Source organism: Aethina tumida, chromosome 6, assembly GCF_024364675.1.
Source record: "Aethina tumida isolate Nest 87 chromosome 6, icAetTumi1.1, whole genome shotgun sequence".
In the NCBI taxonomy this organism is placed as follows: domain Eukaryota; kingdom Metazoa; phylum Arthropoda; class Insecta; order Coleoptera; family Nitidulidae; genus Aethina; species Aethina tumida.
The window spans coordinates 15428285-15450688 of record NC_065440.1 but is presented as its reverse complement, the minus strand read 5'-3'; the positions used below and the strand labels follow the sequence as shown (position 1 = coordinate 15450688).

At 34.0% G+C, this 22404-nt stretch overlaps 2 protein-coding genes across 23 annotated transcripts in view; one reads left to right on the top strand and one right to left on the bottom strand.

Moving 5' to 3' along the window:
- Nucleotides 1–22404, top strand: part of LOC126265848 (uncharacterized) — a 209776-nt gene that overhangs the window by 43291 nt on the left and 144081 nt on the right. The window lies entirely within an intron of this gene.
- Nucleotides 1–22404, bottom strand: part of LOC109603907 (zinc finger protein 135) — a 138111-nt gene that overhangs the window by 30172 nt on the left and 85535 nt on the right. For all 20 annotated transcript variants that reach the window (XM_049968709.1, XM_049968716.1, XM_049968713.1 and 17 more), the window contains one exon: nt 550–775. In XM_049968709.1, coding sequence (XP_049824666.1) covers nt 550–775 — 226 coding nt within the window. The remainder of the gene's footprint in view (nt 1–549; nt 776–22404) is intronic.

The following is a 22404-nucleotide window of genomic DNA, read 5'->3' as shown; positions in this document are numbered from 1 at the left end:
GAACTAAAAGAAGCAGTTTCTAAATGAGCAAGTTTCGAAGACTTTTAAGAAAAGATAGGGGTACAAATGAGAAAGCTTTTCTTTAAAAAAACGTTTAGGGTAAGTCAAAAATCTTTATTAGAAATCGTAGATTAAAGAGGATTTTATGATGAAGTGCTTAGGATCAAATGTTTGGCCTTGGATGAGCAGGATCTGATTAGCTTAATAAGTCAATTGTGTCATCAGCACCGAAATAATTATCAATAAATCACGATTCAGCTCAGAAAAATTCATATTAACAAACTTAAAAGAAGCAGTTTCTAAATGAGCAAGTTTAGAGGACTTATAAGAAAAGACAGAGGTACAAATGAGGAAGCTTTTCTTTACAAAAACCTTTAGGATAAGGCAAAATATTTATTAGAAAATGTAGATTAAAGAGGATTTTATGATGAAGTGCTTAGGAACAAATGTTTGGTCATTGATGAGCAGGATCTGATTAGCTTAATAAGTCAATTATGTCTTAAGAAAACTTATACTAATAAATCTAAAAGAGTGAGAAGAGGTACTTACCCGTGTGGAGCCTGGTGTGCTGCTGGACGTGGCTCAGCTGCTTGAACCTCCTGTCGCAGTACGAACACTTGTACGGCTTCTCGCCGGTGTGTACCCGTATGTGCTGCACCAGCTGATGATTGCTGGAGAAGCTCTTCAGACACTGCTGACACTGGTGCGGCTTGACCTCCGATCTGCCGGTCAGCTCTCTGGCGTGCATCTGCATCGCACTCTTGTGCATGAAGATCTGCAAATTGGAAATTGGGCAAACATTAAAATTGTGCACGGATTTCGGGTTTGATGTGTTTTTGGTGGTGGTGGTGGTGTTAAGTGTGTGTGTTTGTGTTGAGCCGCCTGAGTCTTAATTGTGGGGAACATCTGCCCAGGTTGGGTAATTTTTCGACGCTCCTACGCTTTAATGGTCACGGCTTTAATTACGAGGCTTCCTGTTTGATTTTCACAGTTTATAGTCGTTGGTGACTTTTCGGTTTTCCCGTCCAATCTGCTAAAAAGTCGTTAATGAGGTGCCGGCACTGGTGGTTGTAAATCAAACGGGGTGAATTAAGCAGATGAAGAAACGGAACGAAAAATGCGTTCATTAATAATAAAAACCACAATGAACTGCTACAACGTTGGCCGGATGATGTATGGGACGTTGCGGTTTTCTCAAATTACTTTTTCCAGATGCATAATGTCTTTTTTATCTCTGGGGAGGAGAGAGCGCGTCGCGGAAAGAAAGGGTTCGCGAACGCGGCCCTCTAAATCAAAACCGCTTCTCTCGCCCCGGATTATTTTCCGAATTATTACGTGCCACGCGATTTTTCCTGGGCCCGACGTTATCGGGGCGGCCGTGGCGATAAGTTTAGTAGCGCCCCGGCGCAGCAGCTGAGGCCGTGTATCAGAAAAATTGCCAATTAATCCCCGTTGCACGGGTAAAAATAAGGCGCAATTTCCCAAGGAGATTGAAAGACAAGATTGAAATTAAAACGGTGCGACTGAGCAAGTAAGTAAGTAAGAAAAAAAAAAAATAAGCAAACGGCAATTATAATGGGGGATATTAAAAGTGTAGCATTATTTTAATAATGACGAATTAAACAGGTAGCCGGAGAGATCTCGGGATCCGTGATTAAAAACCGGGCGGGAAAAGGGGTGAACTTTTAAAAGGGTAAAAAGTTGAGAAAGAAGCGTCCGCGAACGGCAGCCCCGTTATGACGATTCTTGGAATAACTTTGGCGCACTCAAAAATGCCGAAAATCCGATTATCTATTAAAATTAATTGTAAAGTGCCTGCTTAATTGATAAAAAGCGATTGAAGCTTTCTCCCTGTTCGTCCGACGTTTTTATTGCGATTTAAAAAGTTTACATTTCGGATCTCGGGTTTTAATCACTGCGAGATATATCGACGTTCCAACCCCTTATATTTTATTTTTACTTATTTTTATTAGAATGCTTTGATGAGATTTACAAGCAGGATAAAAAGTAGAAATGACGCTGATTAAAAACTTTAATGTTTAAAGAATCGAATATCACCGTTTACCTTTCATGAGCTTTAACTGATAAGTTTTATCTATAAATTATCATCAAATCAGTTGTCACAAAATCACAATACATTCGAAAAGTCTTTTAAAAATATTAAAAATCTGTTTCCAAATGAGCAACCTTTGAGGATTTCTAAAAGAAAGATAAAAAGTAGAAGTGAAGAAGCTGTTTATAAATGTTTAAGTTTAATGAAAACTGTATTAAAAATTGAAGGTCACAGATGATTTTTTGGTGAAGTCCTTATGCCCAAAAGTTTTGCCCTTGATGAGCTTTTTCTGATTAGTTTTATATATAAATTTTGTCACCAGCATCAAAACAATTGTCACAAAATCACAATACGTTCTAAAAATCTTTTAAAAATATTAAAAATCTGTTTCCAAATGAGCCAGCTTTGAGGATTTCTAAAAGAAAGATAAAAAGTAGAAGTGAAGAAGCTGTTTAAAAATGTTTAAGTTTAATGAAAACTTTATTAAAAATTGAAGGTCACAGATGATTTTATGGTGAAGTGCTTATGGCCAAATGTTTTGTCTTGATGAGCTTTTTCTAATTAGTTTTATATATAAATTATGTCACCATCATCAAAACAATTGTTACAAAATCACAATACATTCTAAAAATTCTTTAAAACTATTAGAAATCTGTTTCCAAATGAGCAAGCTTTGAGGATTTCTAAAAGAAAGATAAAAAGTAGAAGTGAAGAAGCTGTTTAAAAATATTTAAGTTTAATAAAATCTTTATTAAAAATTGAAGGTCACAGATGATTTTATGGTGAAGTGCTTAACTAAAATTTTTGCCCTTGATGAGCATTTTCTGATTAGTTTTATAAATAAATGATGTCACCATCACCAAAACAATTGTCACAAGATAACAATATGTCCTAAAAATCCTTTAAAAGTATTAAAATTCTGTTTCCAAATGAGTAAGGTTTATGGATTTCTAAAAGAAAGATAAAAAGTAGAAGTGAAGAAGCTGTTTAAAAATATTTAAGTTTAAAGAAATCTTTATAAAGTATCGAAGATCATAGACGATTTTATGATGAAATGCTTATGACCAAAAGTTTTGCCCTTGATGAGCATTTTCTGATTATTTTTATAAATAAATTATGTCACCAGCATCAAAACAATTGTCACAAAATCACAATACGTTCTAAAAATCCTTTAAAACTATTAAAAATCCATTTCCAATTGAGCAAGATTTGAGGATTTTTAAAAGAAAAGTAAAAAGTAGAAGTGCATAAGCTGTTCAAAATATTTAAGTTTAAAGAAGTCGTTAAGATCAAAAACAATTTAATGATGAATTGATTATTTTTATAAATAAATGGTGTTACCAACATCAAGACAATTGTCATTAAATCGAAAACGAAGATTATAGTCGAATTTATGTTGATATACTTAGTTAAAAATATCCTGCCTTTCCTGCCGATATTTGTATCTCAGGATTTTAAACACCGTAAAAGTTGTCTAAATATTTACCTGGGGATAATCGAACGGCATCGTGACGGCGGTGTACGGGGGAAATTGGAACGGGTACACGGTATTCGAGGTACTCGGTCCCGGATCAAAAGTGGGATAAGGCAGGGGTATGTTGGCCCCGCTGAAAACCGGCCCGCCGGCCGACGTCCACGTAGTGGTTTGGGGCGTCGAAGTCGTCGATGTTTCACTGAACGTATTATACATTGTTATTCGTTCTTTTTTTATTTTTTCGTTAATTGCGTGGGAAATCGGTACTGAAGTAGGAACTGCCTAAACGATCGTTTAACATGTTTTGGTCGGGCACCACGTGACGAAATGGAACAATGGAACCATGACCTACTGCGAAACGGACAATGGTGGTGAGTAAACTGTTGCGCTTTTTTTTTTTTGTTCTTTAGTCGGTTTTCTGTGTGTGCCGAATTCCGTAGATAAGATTTCGCTTGGAAAATATGTCGGGACAACACGGCGCAGTTTTGGGGCCAGGTGTCGTTGCAACTGGAATTAATTTATTCACTGTTTCACTCCGGTAAATTGTCCCTGATGACTTGTTCCCAATCACGCACTGGCACTCTTGGTTTTCGCACCATTTTACCACGGGAGCGGAGCGGGCCGAAATATCTATTTCACTTTCGCGCCGTTTAAAAGTAGACTAACACTGGTCAATTATTATAAATAAGTGATATTTATAATTAATACAATTTAAGTTTTAGCTTATTTTGTTTTATTTAGAACGTAAACGCAAAATTCAGTCTTATTTACACACTGAATTAAGATAAATCAGTTACGACTATTATTCTAGTCGGACGCATCGATTGGTCGGCTTCGATTTGCATTCACCGTGATGGCGATTGCATCTGACCGACTGGATTTAGGTCATAATATTATTAATTGATAACGTTTTCTTATTCCAAAGAGATTGTGACGTAGGCGATTTTCTTGCATTGCAAATTTCATAAGGAAGTGCAAAGTTTTTTGATGCACGTCTGATGTCATCAATGATATAACACGGATCCACAGACGATCAGTTGTTTGTCGAGTGATTTTGACGGAGGGAAAACGTCATGGTTGTTGTTTAAAGTGTTGTAAACAATAGAATTTGTCAGAAGGTTACTTGCATTTTGTTAGAAAAACAGGAACTGGTACGTTTCCATCTTTGGAACTGATTGTTTTGGTCATCCTCCAAAATTAGCAGCTTCAAATTTGATGAGTCAAGGATGAGTACAAAGAAATGAATTTCTATTTGGGGAACAAGATTTTTAATTGTAGGTCTCAGCAAGTAGCTTGAAAAATTTAAAATTAATAAAAAATGAGGTGGTACCCTTTTATCCTCTTGATGAGAAATGGTGGTACTAATTTAAAACTTAAGAATAAAAGAGAAAGAGTTTTATTTGAAATAATATTGTGTGACAAAAATATAATAATATCAAGTCTTCCAAAATTAATAGCTTCAGGTTTAACTTGAACATCAACTTCAGGAACAAAAGAGGAGGAGCTTCAAAAACTCAATTAGATTTACTAAAAATTAAATTCATCTACTTTATATAATTAATGTACATCCTGCTTTAAAGAAAAAACTGGTTCTGCTTTATATTTTTGTAAATTATTTGTTTTTTTTAACAACTTAATCCCCAGGCTCATTAGGCGGAGCAGGCGAAGAGCCGTTAATGCAAAGCATTTATTGAAAGAGAAACGAGTAATCGGAATTTTTGCCAGTTAAATCGAAAAACGTCTAATGGGTTTAACCGTTGCGGCGGCGCTAATCGAGTGGATCCATTTCGGGACGGTGAGAATGCACATTTCGCCACACGTGAACCCGCACAAGCACAAGAGGTCAGCTTCCAAGCGAGCGCAACCGACGCAAGTGACGTAAAAATGGGCAATTAACATGTTTTCCGCATATTAGATAACGGCAATGATCGGCGTTTCATTCACTGGAGATGGACGCGGCTAATTTTCGGACGCCACGTACGTTGATGACGCGTTGGTTGGTGCGTTTTTTGGTTTTTTATCGGTTGGAGTGGCGAGGTGATAAAGCTGTTGCGTTGGGGTAGGTCAGTTTTTTAGAATTTGTGAGAATTAATACCGTTTTTGATAGTTTTGGTAGTACTGATGGAGCTAGTAAAATTTCTTCGTATAGTTAGGAGAGGTTTTGAAGGGTCAATTTGTGAAAATTTTGAAGATTTGTGGATTATTTTAGACACCTTTAAGTATGCAATTAATTAAAAAATATTACTGTGGCCTATGGTGTCAAAAATTAGAAACAAAAGGGTAATTATAAAATATTAATCCAGATTTTACAGTTTGAAAGGTTGAAATCTATTAAAAAAACTAATTTAGTTAATTTTCCAATTTTAGTAAATTATGGTACCACTGCTGGAGCCAGGAAAATATGATAAAACAGTAATAAGTAATTACAAAGGTGTAGTTGATGATAATTTAAGTAATTTGTACAGTAATTTGGACACCTCTTATGGTTTATGGAAATTACTGCCAATTTTACCAGATTTAGTGGTACTGATAGATCTACCAAAATATCTTCCTTCAGTTAGGAGAGGTTTTGAAGGTTCAGTTTGTGAAAATTTTGAAGATTTAGGGACTAATTTAGGCACCTTTAAGTAAGAAACCAATTAAAAATTATAACTTTAGATTATGGTGTCAAAAAATATAAATAAAAGGATAATTATAGAATATTAATCATGATTTTACAGTTTAACAGGTTAAAATCTATTAGAATAAACTAATATATCTTTATTTTTTCAATTTTAATAAATTTTAGTACCACTGCTAGAGCAAGGAAAATCTGTTAAAACGGTACTAAGTAATTATAAAGGTGTAGTTGATGATAATTTAAGTAATTTGTACAGTAATTTGGACACCTCTTATGGTTTATGGAAATTACTGCCAATTTTACCTGATTTAGTGGTACTGATAGATCCACCAAAATATCTTCTTTCAGTTAGGAGAGGTTTTGAAGGGTCAGTTCGTGAAAATTTTGAAGATTTATGGACTAATTTAGACACCCTTAAGTATGAATCCAATTAAGAATTAAAACTTTGGATTTTGGTGTCAAAAATTAGAAATAAAAGGATAATTATAGCATATTAGTCATAATTTTACAGTTTAACAGGTTGAAATACATAAGAAAAAACTGATTTATCTTTAATTTTTCTATTTTAATAAATTTTAGTACCCCTGCTAAAGCTAGGAAAATATGTTAAAACAGTACTAACCAATTATAAAGGTGTAATTGATGATAATTTAAGTAACGTATACAATAATTTAGACACCTATTATAGTCTATGGCAATTACTGCTATTTTTAACATATTAATGGTACTGATAGCCCTATCAAAATAGCTCCCTTAAGTTAGGAGGGGTTTTGAAGGCTCAGTCAGTGAAAACTAATAAAGACACCTATAAGTATTAATTATTAATCATGATTATGGCATAAAAAATAATGAATAAAAGAATTTCTGACCTTTGATTTACATTATTAGAACGAGGAAAGTATGATAAAACATTAGTAATTGATAATAAAGGACTAGTGGACGATAATTTAAGTACGCGACACATTCGTGGTTTATGTGAATTGCTGCGCGTTTGCTTTTCACATTTTTATCGGTTAAAGTACCAGCGGTTGACAAACGCAGAAAGTACAAGGCATGGTGCATTGGGGCAGGTCACTTTTTTTATTAGCCGACACACAAACACACGAGCGTTTTACGGGCGACGACTGCGACGAGTCGCCCGGTTGCCAAGTGCCTCGAAAACGGATTTATTCGGTGCTGGCGGCGGTACCGCCCCGAGGAGATTTTGGCGGTTTCCGACGAGGTTTGCCGCTGTTGCCGGGCCCGGTCGGGGAATGCGGTTCCGCGGCGGTTGACGCACGAATCGTACATTTAATTGTTTACCAAGTCGGTCCCTGGAATCTAGACCGTCAACGTACAAAACAGCCGGGTTCAATCGTATTGGAAGTTGTTCCCTTGACTCGGCGCGGCTCTTTATTAAAACCATATTGTAAATTTAAATTGTTTTGTGCGCTCGTATGTGTGTACGCACACATAATGAATAACCCGGCAAGGCCATTGCGGGTTTGTTGCCGTTTCACCATTTATTTTTACATGTCTGGATTTTTCAAGAACGCGCGTTTGTTTATTTTTTCAATTATCTCTCCAAGGCGAAAATTTATCGCCACGCATAAAAATGCGGCGTTGTCACTCTCCAACGCCAACGCAACCCGATAAAACTGTAACGGATCTCAAAATGTCCATGGTTGGGTACAGAGTCGAGAATCTTCTGGTTCGGAAGATGGAGCCGGAGGAGGTGCGAAGCTTGGCTCGTGCAATTTTTCAATCGCGACGCGTTAAACACAGATTAAAATTGCCCGGCGTTTTTTCCACGAGGCTTAGAAATTTTTATGGCCGCCATAAAACAGCGCTGTATGGTATGTTATAACATGTGTCCGTTGTTCACGTCTCTTTCTCGGCGAAGAACCGGTCGTGGTGTTGAAGAAGGACCGCGTGCACGTACGTGAGGACCAATATTTATGTGGTTCTCGTCTTGTAATGTGACAATTTCTATTCAGTATGGGAATAATGCCCATTCAATTAATACCTACTTAATTTCTTGTTCCACTCTTCAAATTTATGTCTTTATTTGCCGTTTTTGTCAACTGTTGCGCTCCATTCATGTAAACGCCTGGTGGACGAGCCTGTTTTACAAGCGAATTCGGATTCTTCCCGTTTAATTAATCGCCCGTTCTAAGCCCGGCGACACAATTAATGGTCGATTTATTTGTTACAATCAACAACAATGGTTTTATTAATTGGGACAGTGCATTTAGTATTGAGTAAACACAAGGGCACGGAATGATTTATCAAATATTAACGTCGGACGGCGTGTACGAGGCGATTGTGACAGTTTGTGACGAAAATCACGGTTGATACAAACAACATATAAGTAAATTAATCAATCGATTCTGACAGGGGAAAAAACACATTCGAGGAAAACATGGAAACATCGTTAGGAGGTGGTTTGAAGGCTGTGTTGATAAAAATTTATAGGAAGCTGAGGTTAATTAACGCACCTTTTATATTGCAATTAATTGGTAATTAATAATAATGATTGTGGTGTCGAATATTCAAAACAAAATTGTGTTTATGTAAATGTTACGAAGGTGAAAGTGGTGCTGATAGAGTTAGCAAAATTACGTCGATCAGTTGTGAAGGATTTTGATAGCTCATTTGGTAAAAATTATTTTGAGAAAGTGGTCTATTTTAGACACCTTTTAGAACAAAATATATTAAAAATCAATGAATTATTATGTTAATTTAGACATTTTAAGTTGTTTATGAAAATTGCTGTAATTTTTGTCAGTTTCAGTAGTATAGATATTGACAGCAAAACTTCATCCTTCAGTTCTGAAGACTTTTGAAGGCACAGTTTGTAAAAATTATGAAGAAATGTGTGCTACTTTAGACACCTTTTGACATTAAGTAAATTAAGAATTATTAATTTTGATTATGGTGACAAATATTAGGAAAAAACGATAATTATAGAATATTGGTAAGATTTTAAAGTTTAACAGGTCAAAAACTATTAGAACTACCTAATTTTAACTTGGAATTTGTCTTCTTGACAAATTTTAGTACCTTTGGTAGATTTAGAAAAATATGGCAAAACATTAATGAATTATTATGAAGAAGTATTTGTCAATTTAAGTAATGTATCTGTTAATTTAAACACCTTTAGTTGTTTATGAAAGTTGCTGTAATTTTTGTCAGTTTCAGTAGTACAGATATGAACAGCAAAACTTCATCCTTCAGTTCTGAAAACTTTTCAAGGTACAGTTTGTAAAAATTATGAAGAAATGTGGGCTAATTTAGACACCTTTTGGCATTAAATAAATTAAAAATTATTAATTTTGATTATGGTGACAAATATTAGGAAAAAAGGATAATTATAGAATATTGGTAAGATTTTAAAGTTTAACAGATCAAAAACTATTAGAAATACCTAATTTTAACTTGGAATTTGTCTTCTTGACAAATTTTAGTACCTTTGGTGGATCTAGAAAAATATGGCAAAACATTAATGAATTATTATGAAGAAGTACTTGTCAATTTAAGTAATGTATATGTTAATTTCGACACCTTTAGTTGTTTGTGAAAATTGCTGTAATTTTTGTCAGTTTCAGTAGTACACATATGGACAGCAAAACTTCATCCTTCAGTTCTGAAGACGTTTGAAGGCACAGTTAGTAAAAATTATGAAGAAATGTGGGCTAATTTAGACACCTTTTGACATTAAGTAAATTAAAAATTATTAATTTTGATTATGGTGACAAATATTAGGGAAAAAGGATAATTATAGAATATTGGTTAAGATTTTAAAGTTAAACACATTAAACAATATTAGAACTGTCTAATTTTAACTTTGAATTTGTATATGTTAATTCAGAGACATTTAATTGTTTATGAAAATTGTTATCAGTTTCAGTAGTATAAATATGGAAAGCAAAATTTCATCCTTCAGTTCTGAAGACTTATGGAGGCACAGTTAGTAAAAAGTATGAACAAATGTGGGTTAATTTAGATATCTTTGTGTCACATGTTAAAAACATGAATAATTATTGGATAACTATTAGAACAGGTCAATTTTACTTTTGATAAATTGTTGTATCCTTGCCGGAGCAAGGAAAAAATGATAAAACATTAATAAGTGTATATAAAGGCGTGGTCGTAGAAAATTTAAATAACGTCGACATAAAATTAGACACCTCTAGAATAATAATTAAGAAAGAACAAAATAAAACCGTACGGAGTAACATAATAGTGTTTTTTTTTAGTGAAATCTCTGTTGTTTGTGTGGGATTTCGAAAACGCTCGTTCAGAGTAGTCGGTTTTAACTCGATGGAAACGACGTTATAATGTTGGCTTCGGCCGTGATTCACCTTGCGAGTTTCTCGGCGAGCTGAACACCTACGTACAAGAACCGCTCCTCTCTTTTGTCCGGCCCCAAGAGAATCCCGTCCCGATGGTTTCGATATTAATTCCAGGCGACGGACAAAGCCAGGCCGTTCTCGCGGCGAAATAATTACGAACGGAGTCCGCTAATTTGATTTTGATATTTACAATGTGTCCACAAGATGGTCGGGCATTGATGCGGGTTTGTAAAAAATCGGTGCGGCGTTGCGTGGTCGAGGACGTTTGGGTTTTGAACATTTTCATTACCGCTGATCGCGTAAAAATGCTTATTAACAGTTTACGAGGCGCGATAAGGAAAAAATGCCATTGATAAAAGTTCCCTGACCTGCCACAACAAAGTCACACACAAAGAAATATTGTTGTAATAATCTGGATTGTGTGTGCGTATGTGTTTGCCAACGTCCTGGTTTTCTATGATAAATTGAAAAAAACGTTGTCGCCTTTAATATGCGATTTATTGCGTTCGTTTCCGTCTGGATGTTAAACTGAAATTTTTCCCTGACGCCGGTTAAGCACGGCGTTTCGCTTAATTGGTTTAAACAACCCATTTTTTAGTGGCAATGAACTTTGTTCAGATTTATCTGCGGTTCTAATTATCTGCATAAGTATTTTTAAGCTCTTTGCTGGAAGGTTTTGTGTTATTGGAGTTGAGGAAAATGTCTTAATGCACTTGTTGGACCTTTGGAAGGCAAAGTTAATGAAAATTTAGAATTTACTTAAGAATATTTGGACACCTTTTGAGGTTTTAACTGAAACAATTTTAGTTTATCAAAGTTATAAATTGGCTGAATTGAACAATGATTAAAAATCCTCCTTTTACCTACTTATGATTTCTATCAATTTAAATTATTAGACTTATCTGTGGTTGTATTTTTAACGAGACTACAAAAATGTCTTATATTGAAGGGGAGGAAAAAGTCTTAATTCATCTGTTAGACATTTGGAAGACAAAGTTAATGTAAATTTAGTATTTACTTGAGAATATTAGGACACCTTTTGAGGTTTCAACTGAAACAATTTTAGTTTATCAAAGTTATAAATTGGCTGAATTGAACCACGATTAAAATCCTTCTTCTAACTACTTATGATTTCTATCACTTTAAATTATTAGACTTATCTGTGGTTGTGTTTTTAACGAGACTACAAAAATGTCTTGTATTGAAGGGGAGGAAAAAGTCTTAATTCATCTGTTAGACATTTGGAAGATAAAGTTAATGAAAATTTAGAATTTACTTAGGAATATTAGGACACCTTTTGAGGTTTTAACTGGAACAATTTTAGTTCATCAAAGTTATAAATTGGCTGAATTGAACAATGATTAAAAATCCTCCTTTTACCTACTTATGATTTCTATCAATTTAAATTATCAGACTTATCTGTGGTTGTATTTTTAACGAGACTACAAAAATGTCTTGTATTGAAGGGGAGGAAAAAGTCTTAATTCATCTGTTAGACATTTGGAAGACAAAGTTGATGAAAATTTAGTATTTACTTAAGAATATTAAGACACCTTTTAGGGTTTTAACTGAAACAATTTTAGTTTATCAAAGTTATAGAAAAATGTTTAAAAATCATATGGTTTTGTATCGTCTTAAATAGTTGGATAATTACATTTTGAATATGAATCATCAAATTTGTTGTATATTGGAGGAGCCTTGATGAGCAAAACATCAAATCATTGTTCTCAGCAAGGAAGAAGAGTGAGTTGTCATAAATTCGCCACGTTCCAAGGCTAATTTACAGACCTGCCGGACAATTTTAAAAATAAATCCATCCAGTACATTGATCTGAAGACGTCCCGTCCGAAACAGTTTGTTTACGAGCAACGCAATAAAGCGTGTTTCCAGTAGTCGCCGGAGACATTGTAAAGTAAAAGTATCGAATCCATAAAATCCCCTCGTTATTAATTTTTAACGGCCCGAACAATCAACGGTAATTACCAATCCGTCCGGTAATTGCTCGGCGAAAAACGGCGTGTTTTTTTTTTTTCTCCTTAAAGCCGTCGCCGTCGTCGTCGTCCTTATCTGCGTTTGTTGGTCGGCTTAATTTTTTTATTATTATTATTTTTCGTTGCGCCGTGTACGAGCGGCGTGCCGCGCACAGCCTCCGTTAATGCGAGATTAAGAGAGAGCTATTTTTAAAACTGAGAGCAACATTTTCATACTTATGCCAGGTTATGGTTGCTGCTGCGGACCAGTTGGACGGTCGGCACGCGGGCACCGGGCGGACGCGTCGACCGACGAGCCGGCCCGCCAGGGGTTAACAACATTTGAAAAAGCGACTCTGTGTGTTCGAAATAAATAAAAATAAATGAGCGAGCACGCGAAAAAGAACGAAAAAAAAATTGGAAAAAACGGCGTTTCGCGGTCGCCGGCCGCAGAGGGCGCTGCCGGTGCGTACCACCTTTAGCTCGGCCTAACTATCCCGGCTAATAATGAGTTATGATTAAATGATTTTTTTTTTTTTTTTGGTTGTGGTTTTATTAATGGAGGCGCTCCACACACCCCCCGCGGTGGTGGTGGCGGTGGAGGAACGGGGAGCACACACAAGTGTGTTGTTGGTCCGGTACCGCCGCGGTGGTACCGGTCCGGTCGGGATGCGAATTCCTTCAGCGAAACGTAATGAATAATAACATTGACATATTAATTATTTGTCCGGTCGCCACAATAATGCGTTTTATTTACTTTCTAATTTATTTGCTTTTTGCGAATTCGTGTGGCGAAATTAAAACGACAATCTGGTCGGGCTGGTGTGGACGCGTTTTAATTATTCATGCAATTGCAAAGTTTTACTTATCATTTCCTTTTAGTTTGTTGATATATAAAAAAAAATACATAATGCAATTTTGTAAGTGTTACAATAATTATTGTCGGCGTTTTAAATGGATTGTTTTCGAATGTTTTAATGATTTTTGATAATTTGCGCCTCATGACAAATGTGTTGTTTCTATTTTTAGATAAGAACACACAACACCTAATACGATTTACATATTTTTACTTTATTTCCATTAGTTTTTTTAGTTTTAATGATTTTTTACTGATCAATTATAAATGTGTTAAATTTATTGTTTCTAATGTCTAATTAAACAAAAAATAATCAAATAATAGATAGAATGATAAAAAATAAACACGTAATCCAATTTACAACCTTTCAAACTTTCAGATCAATTAACTTTTTTATATTTTTAATGATTTCTGATTAATTTATGTGCTTTAAATATGTGTCTCTGACAAATTTTGACTTGCAACAAGTTTTTAGTACTTTTTTATTTATTTTTTAATGTTTCTAAAATGTTTTTTGCCAATATATTATTAATAAAACAAAAAATAATCAAACAGTAGATGGAATGATAAAAAACAAACATATAATCCAATTAACAACTTTTCAAACTTTCAAATCAATTATTTTTTTTATATTTTTAATGATTTTTAATTAATTATTATGCTTATGCATTGATAAGAGTAATTTATGTGCTTTAAATATGTGCCTCTGACGAATTTTGACTTTCGACAAGTTTTTAATGCTTTTTTATTCATATTTTAATGTTTCTAAAATGTTTTTTGCCAATATATTACTAATGAAACAAAAAATAAAAAAACAGTAGATGGAATGATAAAAAACAAACACATAATCCAATTTACAACTGTTCAAACTTTTAAGTCAATTAATTTTTTTATATTTTTAAAGATTTCCGATTAATTGTTTTGCTTATACATTTACATATTTTCAAATTATTATTTATGTAATTTCTGATTAATTTTTTTCCATTAAACATTGACAAAAATAATTTATGCGTTTTAAATGTGTAGTTCTGTTATTTTAGTTGAATTAAAATGTTTGTTTGCAAATAATTTTTAGTGTTTCTTAATTACTTTTCGTATATAAATATTTTAATTTGTATAAAATGTCACAAACAATATTTAAACGCATAAAATGCCTTCATAACAAAACAAAAAATAATCAAAAATCATTAAAACTTAAAAAATATAATTATTTTTATTTTATTACAAATTACTTTTGTGAATGTTATTTATAAACAATTTTATTTTGTTTCCTGAAATTGAAAATGGAGTTTTTGAGGCTGCGATGCGATTTGTTTAAAAACGCATAATTTGTTTTATATCATTTGTTTTTGAGCGTTTACCTCATTATTGATATTTATAATTTACTGTTTTAATTAGTAAACAAGTTTTTATTGTATTTCTTGCAATTATTTAATGGCGTTTTTAAATGTGAAGTTCCTTTATAACACATGAAATTTTTAGACTTGATTCTCAAGTTCTATTTATAAGTTCCATGATACTGTTACTTTAACATGAAATTACTGTTCTCAGTCTTTTCTTTGGCGTATCTATATAGTGTAACGTTTTACATTTTACAATTTTTCTTAATTTGTTGTTTGTCTAGTATTAATTACGCATTTGAAGTAGATTTTTATCGTCATCGTTTATTTTGCGCGGACAATTTATTTAAATTGTTTAAAAACTAATGAAAATGTTTTGACCAATTTTTTTATCTCTTGTTTTGTTCGTACCTTAACATGATAATTTCGCTATTTTTATCAATTACAGTAATTAATAATGGTTTAGTATCGTAACATAAAATTTTTCTGTTTTACACGTAATTGTGGCAATAAATATCGGCCATTCTTTCACATTTATTGTGCGCAATTTTTTGTCGCCAACCGATTAATAACCAAATGTGTGCAGCGAGCATGAAAACCGCTAGCAATAATTTAATTTGCAAACATATCGGGCATTTTAAATTAACAATATTTGCAATTATTTTACCCACGACGTAATTGCGTTGATTTTTTTTTATCGTTGTTGTTATTAAACCGGCAAACAAATCTGAAATGAACCGAAACTAAAATGCCCGGATTCTTCGGCAATTGCCTTCATTGCGCACAGTTATTCGAAATCCCATCTAAGATAATATAAAACTGCAATTCCTACCGAAGTATTTAATTAACTGGGAGTTAAAAATATGAAAAGTTATTATAAGGAAATTACAGATTTACGATTGGAGAACACCAACAATATTTCCTATTAAAGCGGGACGCCGCACACCGGGGCCAATATGGTACTTATATCCAGACCGAGTACCGGTCACTATCGGGGGCCCCGTGGTTCATGTGGAAGTCGATGCGGCTATTGGTGGGTTTTTGCTCTTTTTCCTGCCCCGCCAAAGTAATTTTACCATTGCCCCGCGGTCCGCAGCCGCTCCGGTACTGTTAGACCGCTCTGGTACTATTATGCAATCTACGAATTCGATTCCCCATTTCGACTTGTCCAAAATGCACCGCAAAAAAATTGTGTGTGTGTGTGTGTGTTAGTGTGCGACCGAGTGCGTTACATCATTTCGCACTTTGTCGATTAATTCGTTTTCAAGGTCCTAATTATACTAAAATTGCGTTAATTAAAGATACGCGCATTTAAAAAAAAGGTGTCAAAGTTTAGGATTGAATGTTATTGTTTCTGTTTTCAATTTCGTAAACGGTTTACCCAGTTTTGCGAGGTTCAATATATATAAAAACGTATAATATAATCTCAAGCGCAGCTTCCCGTTAGACAAATCACGAGAGTTCGCACAGATATGATGGGAGATGGGGGGATAAAAAACTTGTTATAGTTAGTCTACATATATAACTAGTCGGCGGTCATTTTATTTTATTTGGTTTGGGAGAAAAACGCGTGGGAAAATCGAACGCCACGCTAGAAAACAGTCAATTACTTCTTATTGCCGGTCATATTTAGGTTAAACATCTCGCTTGGGATTTTAATAGAGACAGAAACACAATTGACGAATACGTGAAGGTGGTACCGCGAGGTTTACACACTAATATACGGCACACCAAGCTAACGTGAGCTAATTGAAACCATAACTCAATTTGTTAAGGTAGTACCGCGGAACAAAAAGTAGTACCGAGGGTGGTACTTGGTAATAGTAACAAAACAATTGCTCTGGCACCCGAACAATGGATATGCTAAGGTGGTACCACGACCCAAACAAAACAAATAAAAAAAGTAGTACCAAATGGGGTACTCCGAAACCGAAACTCAACAGTACCGGTGCACGGACGACGAACACGTTAAGGTAGCCCCAACACAAAAAATCACCAGTACCCTGAGTACCCGCGTCGGGATTACGAACGTAACGAGCTAATCGAAGCGCCGAAACGCAAACGCGGATGACGAACATGTCGAGGCAGTACCGCCGCGGACTAACATAAGTGTAACAAACAGCAAAAACAACAAAAAAAAAAAAAATAAAACAGTACTAACCGCTGTATCCGATTCCATCATCCTGTCGGGCCGGACGAAAAAAAAATTTAAAACCAAAAAAACAGAGATCACCAACAGGCCGAAACGCGGCACTCACCCATCGCACAAAAACCACCCCCCCAACCCCGCGGAGACACACACAAAAAAATAAGTCGGGTACGGTACGCGTCGTCTTGGTGAATTTTTTTTTTTCGGTGCGGCGCGTCGTGCGTGTTTTATCGCGATGATAGTATTATCAAGTGTGTGTGCGATGCATAAAACAAAATGCGCTCGTCGGGTCTGTGTGTGTGTGTGTGTAAGTGTGTGTGTGTATGTATGTGTGTGTTGGATGGAAGACGGCCTTGTTCGCCGGGGTCCTAGTTGGCCGTGCAAAAAGGCGTTTTTTCATTGGGGGGGCGCGCCGGGCCGATCAAGGGTAACGTCGCCGCGGTCGCGGTACCGCCGCACGCGGTCCACCCGTACCGACGACGGCGACGGGCCACGCCGAATTCATTCAGCTTCGACCCGGCTACGGTCGCACCGGCTGCGATTACTAATCGATGGGCTTAGTCATGTTTTGTCGGTGCCGGTTCTTTTTTGAACGGTACCACTGGCTGGGTTTTGAGGCGTTGGGGCTTTTGCTTGTTGTGGGGTTCGGATTTCGTTGTTAAAACGAGTCTGGATCAGTTAAATTTGATAATTGTATTTTAATAAATATGTTCCGAGGTAGTACCGATTTTTTATTACGTCAAACTGAGTCATTTTGTGTCTATGTAGTATTGTACTTAAATATATGCTCATTAATTGAATTTTTACATTCAAATACTACTTGGTACTTAGGTAGTACCATGATTATTTTATAAATTGAGGACTCACAACCCAACTAAACATTTTTATTTGTTTTCTTTACATTTTACCATATCTATTAGTCTTATCTATCTTCTAATTTTTTTAGGTAGTACCAACTAGTAGTACCGCCATTTTTTGACATTTGATTTGCGAATTTAAAGATTTATTTAAATAAATTAGACTTTTTTAATTAAATTTCAGAGTACTCATAGCTCTGGTAGTACTTTAGTGGGCACTTTTATGAGATGGAATATAAAGAAATACATAAATCAATAACAAAATACGAAATATAGTGAAGCTTTTTATTGCCACTTGTCGTTGCCTTTGAAGTTATATATTTGGTAGTACTTTAAATCTGTGGAGACTTTAATTCTGAACAGTTTTGTAATTTATTTTGTAGTATTTATATAAACACATATAAAATTAATGTACTATTAAAAAGCTGAAAATGGTACTGAACGTTTTAGTACTCATGTTGTTTATGTTTAATTTTATATTTTATTATATAAAACCATACACATTTTATGTTGTTAATGAAATAATTTAAAAAAAACTTAACTGTAACTGAGAAAATTTGATGAAATTCCTTCTTAAAATTATTTTTAATATTTTACAACTTTGAAGAAAATGGGAAAATCTATAAATTTTATGCTGTTTGATGAATAATTTATTGAATTCTAATGAATATATTAAGTAAATATTATAATTAGGTGTTTTGTTCGTTGTCTGATTTTTTATCTAACAAAAATAATAAAGTAATGGTGAGTACTACTATTAGTACTAATTACTTTTGTATTTTGAATGTAATTTTAACTAACAATGCAACTTTAAATTAACAGCTACTTTAATATGTTAATTATTATCTTAATTTTTTACTAATATTTACTCAGATAACAATAGTAAAGTGTCTTCAGATAATTTTTTTGCCAAAAAAAAAAAGTTAAATTTAAGCAAATTTTATGATGAATTCATCAATTTTTCATGTGACCTCGTTATTCCGTTGCCCGGATAATTTTGCCATGTTATTCGTCGGCGGAGCGTTTTTCTCGGCATAGTTTTCCCATCGATGTACACAATATTAAAAAGGCCCACCCCATAAAACCCGGCAAAACAAAAAGTCGATGGCGTGTCGTGCGGCCATTATTAACTAAAAATTTTCTAAATTATAAGTTTGTAATATCATTATGGCATGTCAATACTCCGGTTTCGGGTCCCAATATTATAAAAGGAAACTCGGGGGCGAAATTGAATCGGCGAAGAAGAATTTTAATTCCTCATGCGGATGTGTTGTGCCCTCCTCCTTCGGCACAGAAACAGAAGCAACCAAAAAAAAAAACGGAATCCGGCCCCGGCCGGACGCAAGACAAACTTTGATTGATATTTAAAAATCCGGGGTCGGGGGTGGTGCGTAGATTTAATAAAAAAATCCAATTTTCACAGTCGAACACCGGTTTCATTAGACGGGGCCGTTCAAATAAAGGGTGAAAACGGTTTTTATTTTTTCAAATCACCCCTCCGCGGATTTATTTTTCCACCTTTTTAAGCTTTCGCACCCCCGACGCGGCGGTGCGAGTCCGAAATTTTGATCGAAAGCCGCCGAAACGGAATCGTCATTGTTCTAGTTTTTATTTGTTTAACTTTTTTCTGAGCGGAAAAAAACTCACCCCGACGCGTCACCGGCTCCCGGCTTTAATTAAAACAAGATTAAAACTTGTCGGATACTTGCTTTCTCATGTCACATGCCACGGCTTATTAATAATAAAAACACAACTCATACAGTCGAGTCATTATTATCGGAGTGTTTATTCGGAGTTTTTTTTTCTCGCATTGAGTCGATCAAAAATTCATTGAGCCCCAATAATAATAAAAAGTGTTTGTAATCCCCGAGTAAAAAAACCACCCTTATTCGATTTTAATGCGGGAACGGGGGATGAATTGAAGTGAGTTTTTTTCGTTGATATTATTAATAACGTTTTGTGTGAGGTTTTATTTGATTTTGATGCGTCTGTGCCAGTTGGTACCAGTTAACAGTCATAGAGTAGTACTGCCACCATTAAAATCTAGCTTTTTATTAATGTATAATAAATACTTCTATTATATTAAAGTTAAGCTGTTTATTAATTTAAAGACGTACTTAAAATAAATTTTAGGCACTATTTCAAATTTTAGGTTCTAGTACTATTCTAAACTAATTTTTTTCATAAGTAGTACTGACATTTTTGTTGATAATTCAGGATTCAAAACACTTCTATTAAATTAAAGTTTGACTATTTATTAATTTAAATTAAATTTTATTAGTATAATTTTAAATTTAAGATTCTGGTACTACTACCATAGGATTTTATATAACCAGTACTGCCAGTTTTATTTTTTATAGGTGGTACCATTTTTTTATTTCTAATTTAATTGATTTAAATCTAATTTGAGCATTTTTATAAATTTTTAAAGTAGTTTTGTGGTTTTTAAATAGAATTATCGTATTATTGAGTTGAGAATGCGTGAGTCGGAAGACATTTTTTTTTTTGTTCCAGTTATCGATAACGTTTTGTGTCGTTTTATATGCAGTTTTATTTGATTCTGATACGCAGGTTTGTGCCAGTTGGTGCCAGCTAAAAAACCGGCCAGTTCGATAAATATATGATCTTTGTCGTGATCCGTTGGATTTTTGTTGCGGGGGCCAATTATAGAAACGCTACAAGGGTTGAATATAAAATTAAGCGTGGAACTGGTGAAACGAAATAAAAAAAAATAAAACGTGAGGTCAACCGAACCAGTAATTTTGCATAAACTACACCTTATTAATTGTTATCATCGTTATTTTTGTTTTAAACCTGTTCAAACAAGGAAATCCATTTTCGGGGACGTTCCATTCGAATTACGCTCGGATGTTGACGCCCCCCCCCTCCGGGGGGTGGTGGTGGTTTGGGTGCATAATTTCGAGATTTGATATTGTTTTAATATAAATAGAGATCGCATGTTCGCGTTTTGCGAAATTTTGCCGCGAATTACGGACACATAAAGGGGGTTAAAATTGCCCCCGACATCGGCAATTTGGCCCGAAATAATTTCGAAATGATCGACTCCGGGGGCGGAGAATTGCCGTTTCGCACGGCAGATGCTCGAAACTCTCCATGTAAAACCAAATCGTTTCCATAATTCCACGGTAATTTTCGCGGGGGGTGGGTCGGTCAGTTTTTTTTTTTTTGCGGTTGACCGCTGCACGGGGGACCGTCATCCCCCGCGTTTCGGGACGAGAGTGAGCGAACGGGAGCGCGGGCCGGCCCGGCCGGCCAGAGTTTTGCGTCGACGTGGCGTCGTTTTTTCTGTACGTTTTTTCGTCCGTTCTGTGCTGCTTTGCTTTGGTATTTTTTTTCGCGTTGCTCTCTCGCCGGCACGCCGTGTGCAGGCCACTCGATTTTTAAACGTCCAACCGGTTTTTTACGCGTTCGCCGAGCGTCCACAGGCAACTATTCGCGAATTGTGCGGGTCAGTGTCGCGAAAATGCGTTCGCGGACGGGTCGTTCCATGTCCGCTGACATATGGTTGTTGACGTATTCAGTTGTTGTAAATTAATTTATGATGCTTAATGAACGTTTTAATGTATTGAACAGTACATAGAAATTTAAAAATATTTAAATTCACATTTAGAAACAATTATGATTTACTACAATTTATACAAATTTAAAATCATTTAAAATAATGGATAAAAAGTATATTTCTAAACCTGATGAATATATTATTTAAAAATATAACAAAAGAAAACATTTTTAATTAATTAATATTAAGTTGAAATTTTGACTTTAAATTTAAATTTATACAAATTGTATCTTAATTGTACAAAAAAAATAATAATGTTATTAATAGATAAATTAGGTTAAGGGAAATTTTTAGGTCAAAATCATAAATTTTAATTGTTTTTGTGGATCAATTGACAATTTAATGTTTAATAATGGAGGAAAATAAATGTTTAAATCTATTTAATACATTATTCAGGAAAGAAAACAAAAGAAAATATTTTTTAATGATTAATTATTGATAAAAATAGAAATTATTTTGTTCAGTGGATTTTTAAGTAGAAATTTTAAATTTTAAATTATTTTTTATGCTTGAGTTAAAAACTATATAAATTGTATTCTTTATTGTATAAAAAATTAATATTATTATTCATATATAAAAAGTTAAATTAGGTTAAGGGAAATTTTTAGGTCAAAATCATAAATTTTAATTGTTTTTGTGGATCAATTGACAATTTAATGTTTAATAATGGAGGAAAATAAATTTTTAAACCTATTTAATACATTTTTCAGAAAAGAAAACAAATGAAAATATTTTTTAATGATTAATTATTAGTAAAAATAGAAATTATTTTGTTCATTTGGATTTTTAAGTAGAAATTTTAAATTTTAAATTATTTTTTATGCTTGAGTTAAAAATTATATAAATTGTATTCTTTATTGTATAAAAAATTAATATTATTATTCATATATAAAAAGTTAAATTAGGTTAAGGGAAATTTTTAGGTCAAAATAATAAATTTGAATTGTTTTTATGCATGAATTGACAATTTAATATTTAATAATGAAGAAAAAATAAATTTTAAACCTATTTAATACGTTCTTCAGGAAAAACAACAAAATAAAATATTGTTTAATAATTACTTATTGATAAAAATAGAAATTATTTTGTTCAGATGGATTTTTAAGTAGAAATTTTGAATTTTAAATATTTTTTACTCTTGAGTTAAAAATTATACAAATTATATTCTTCA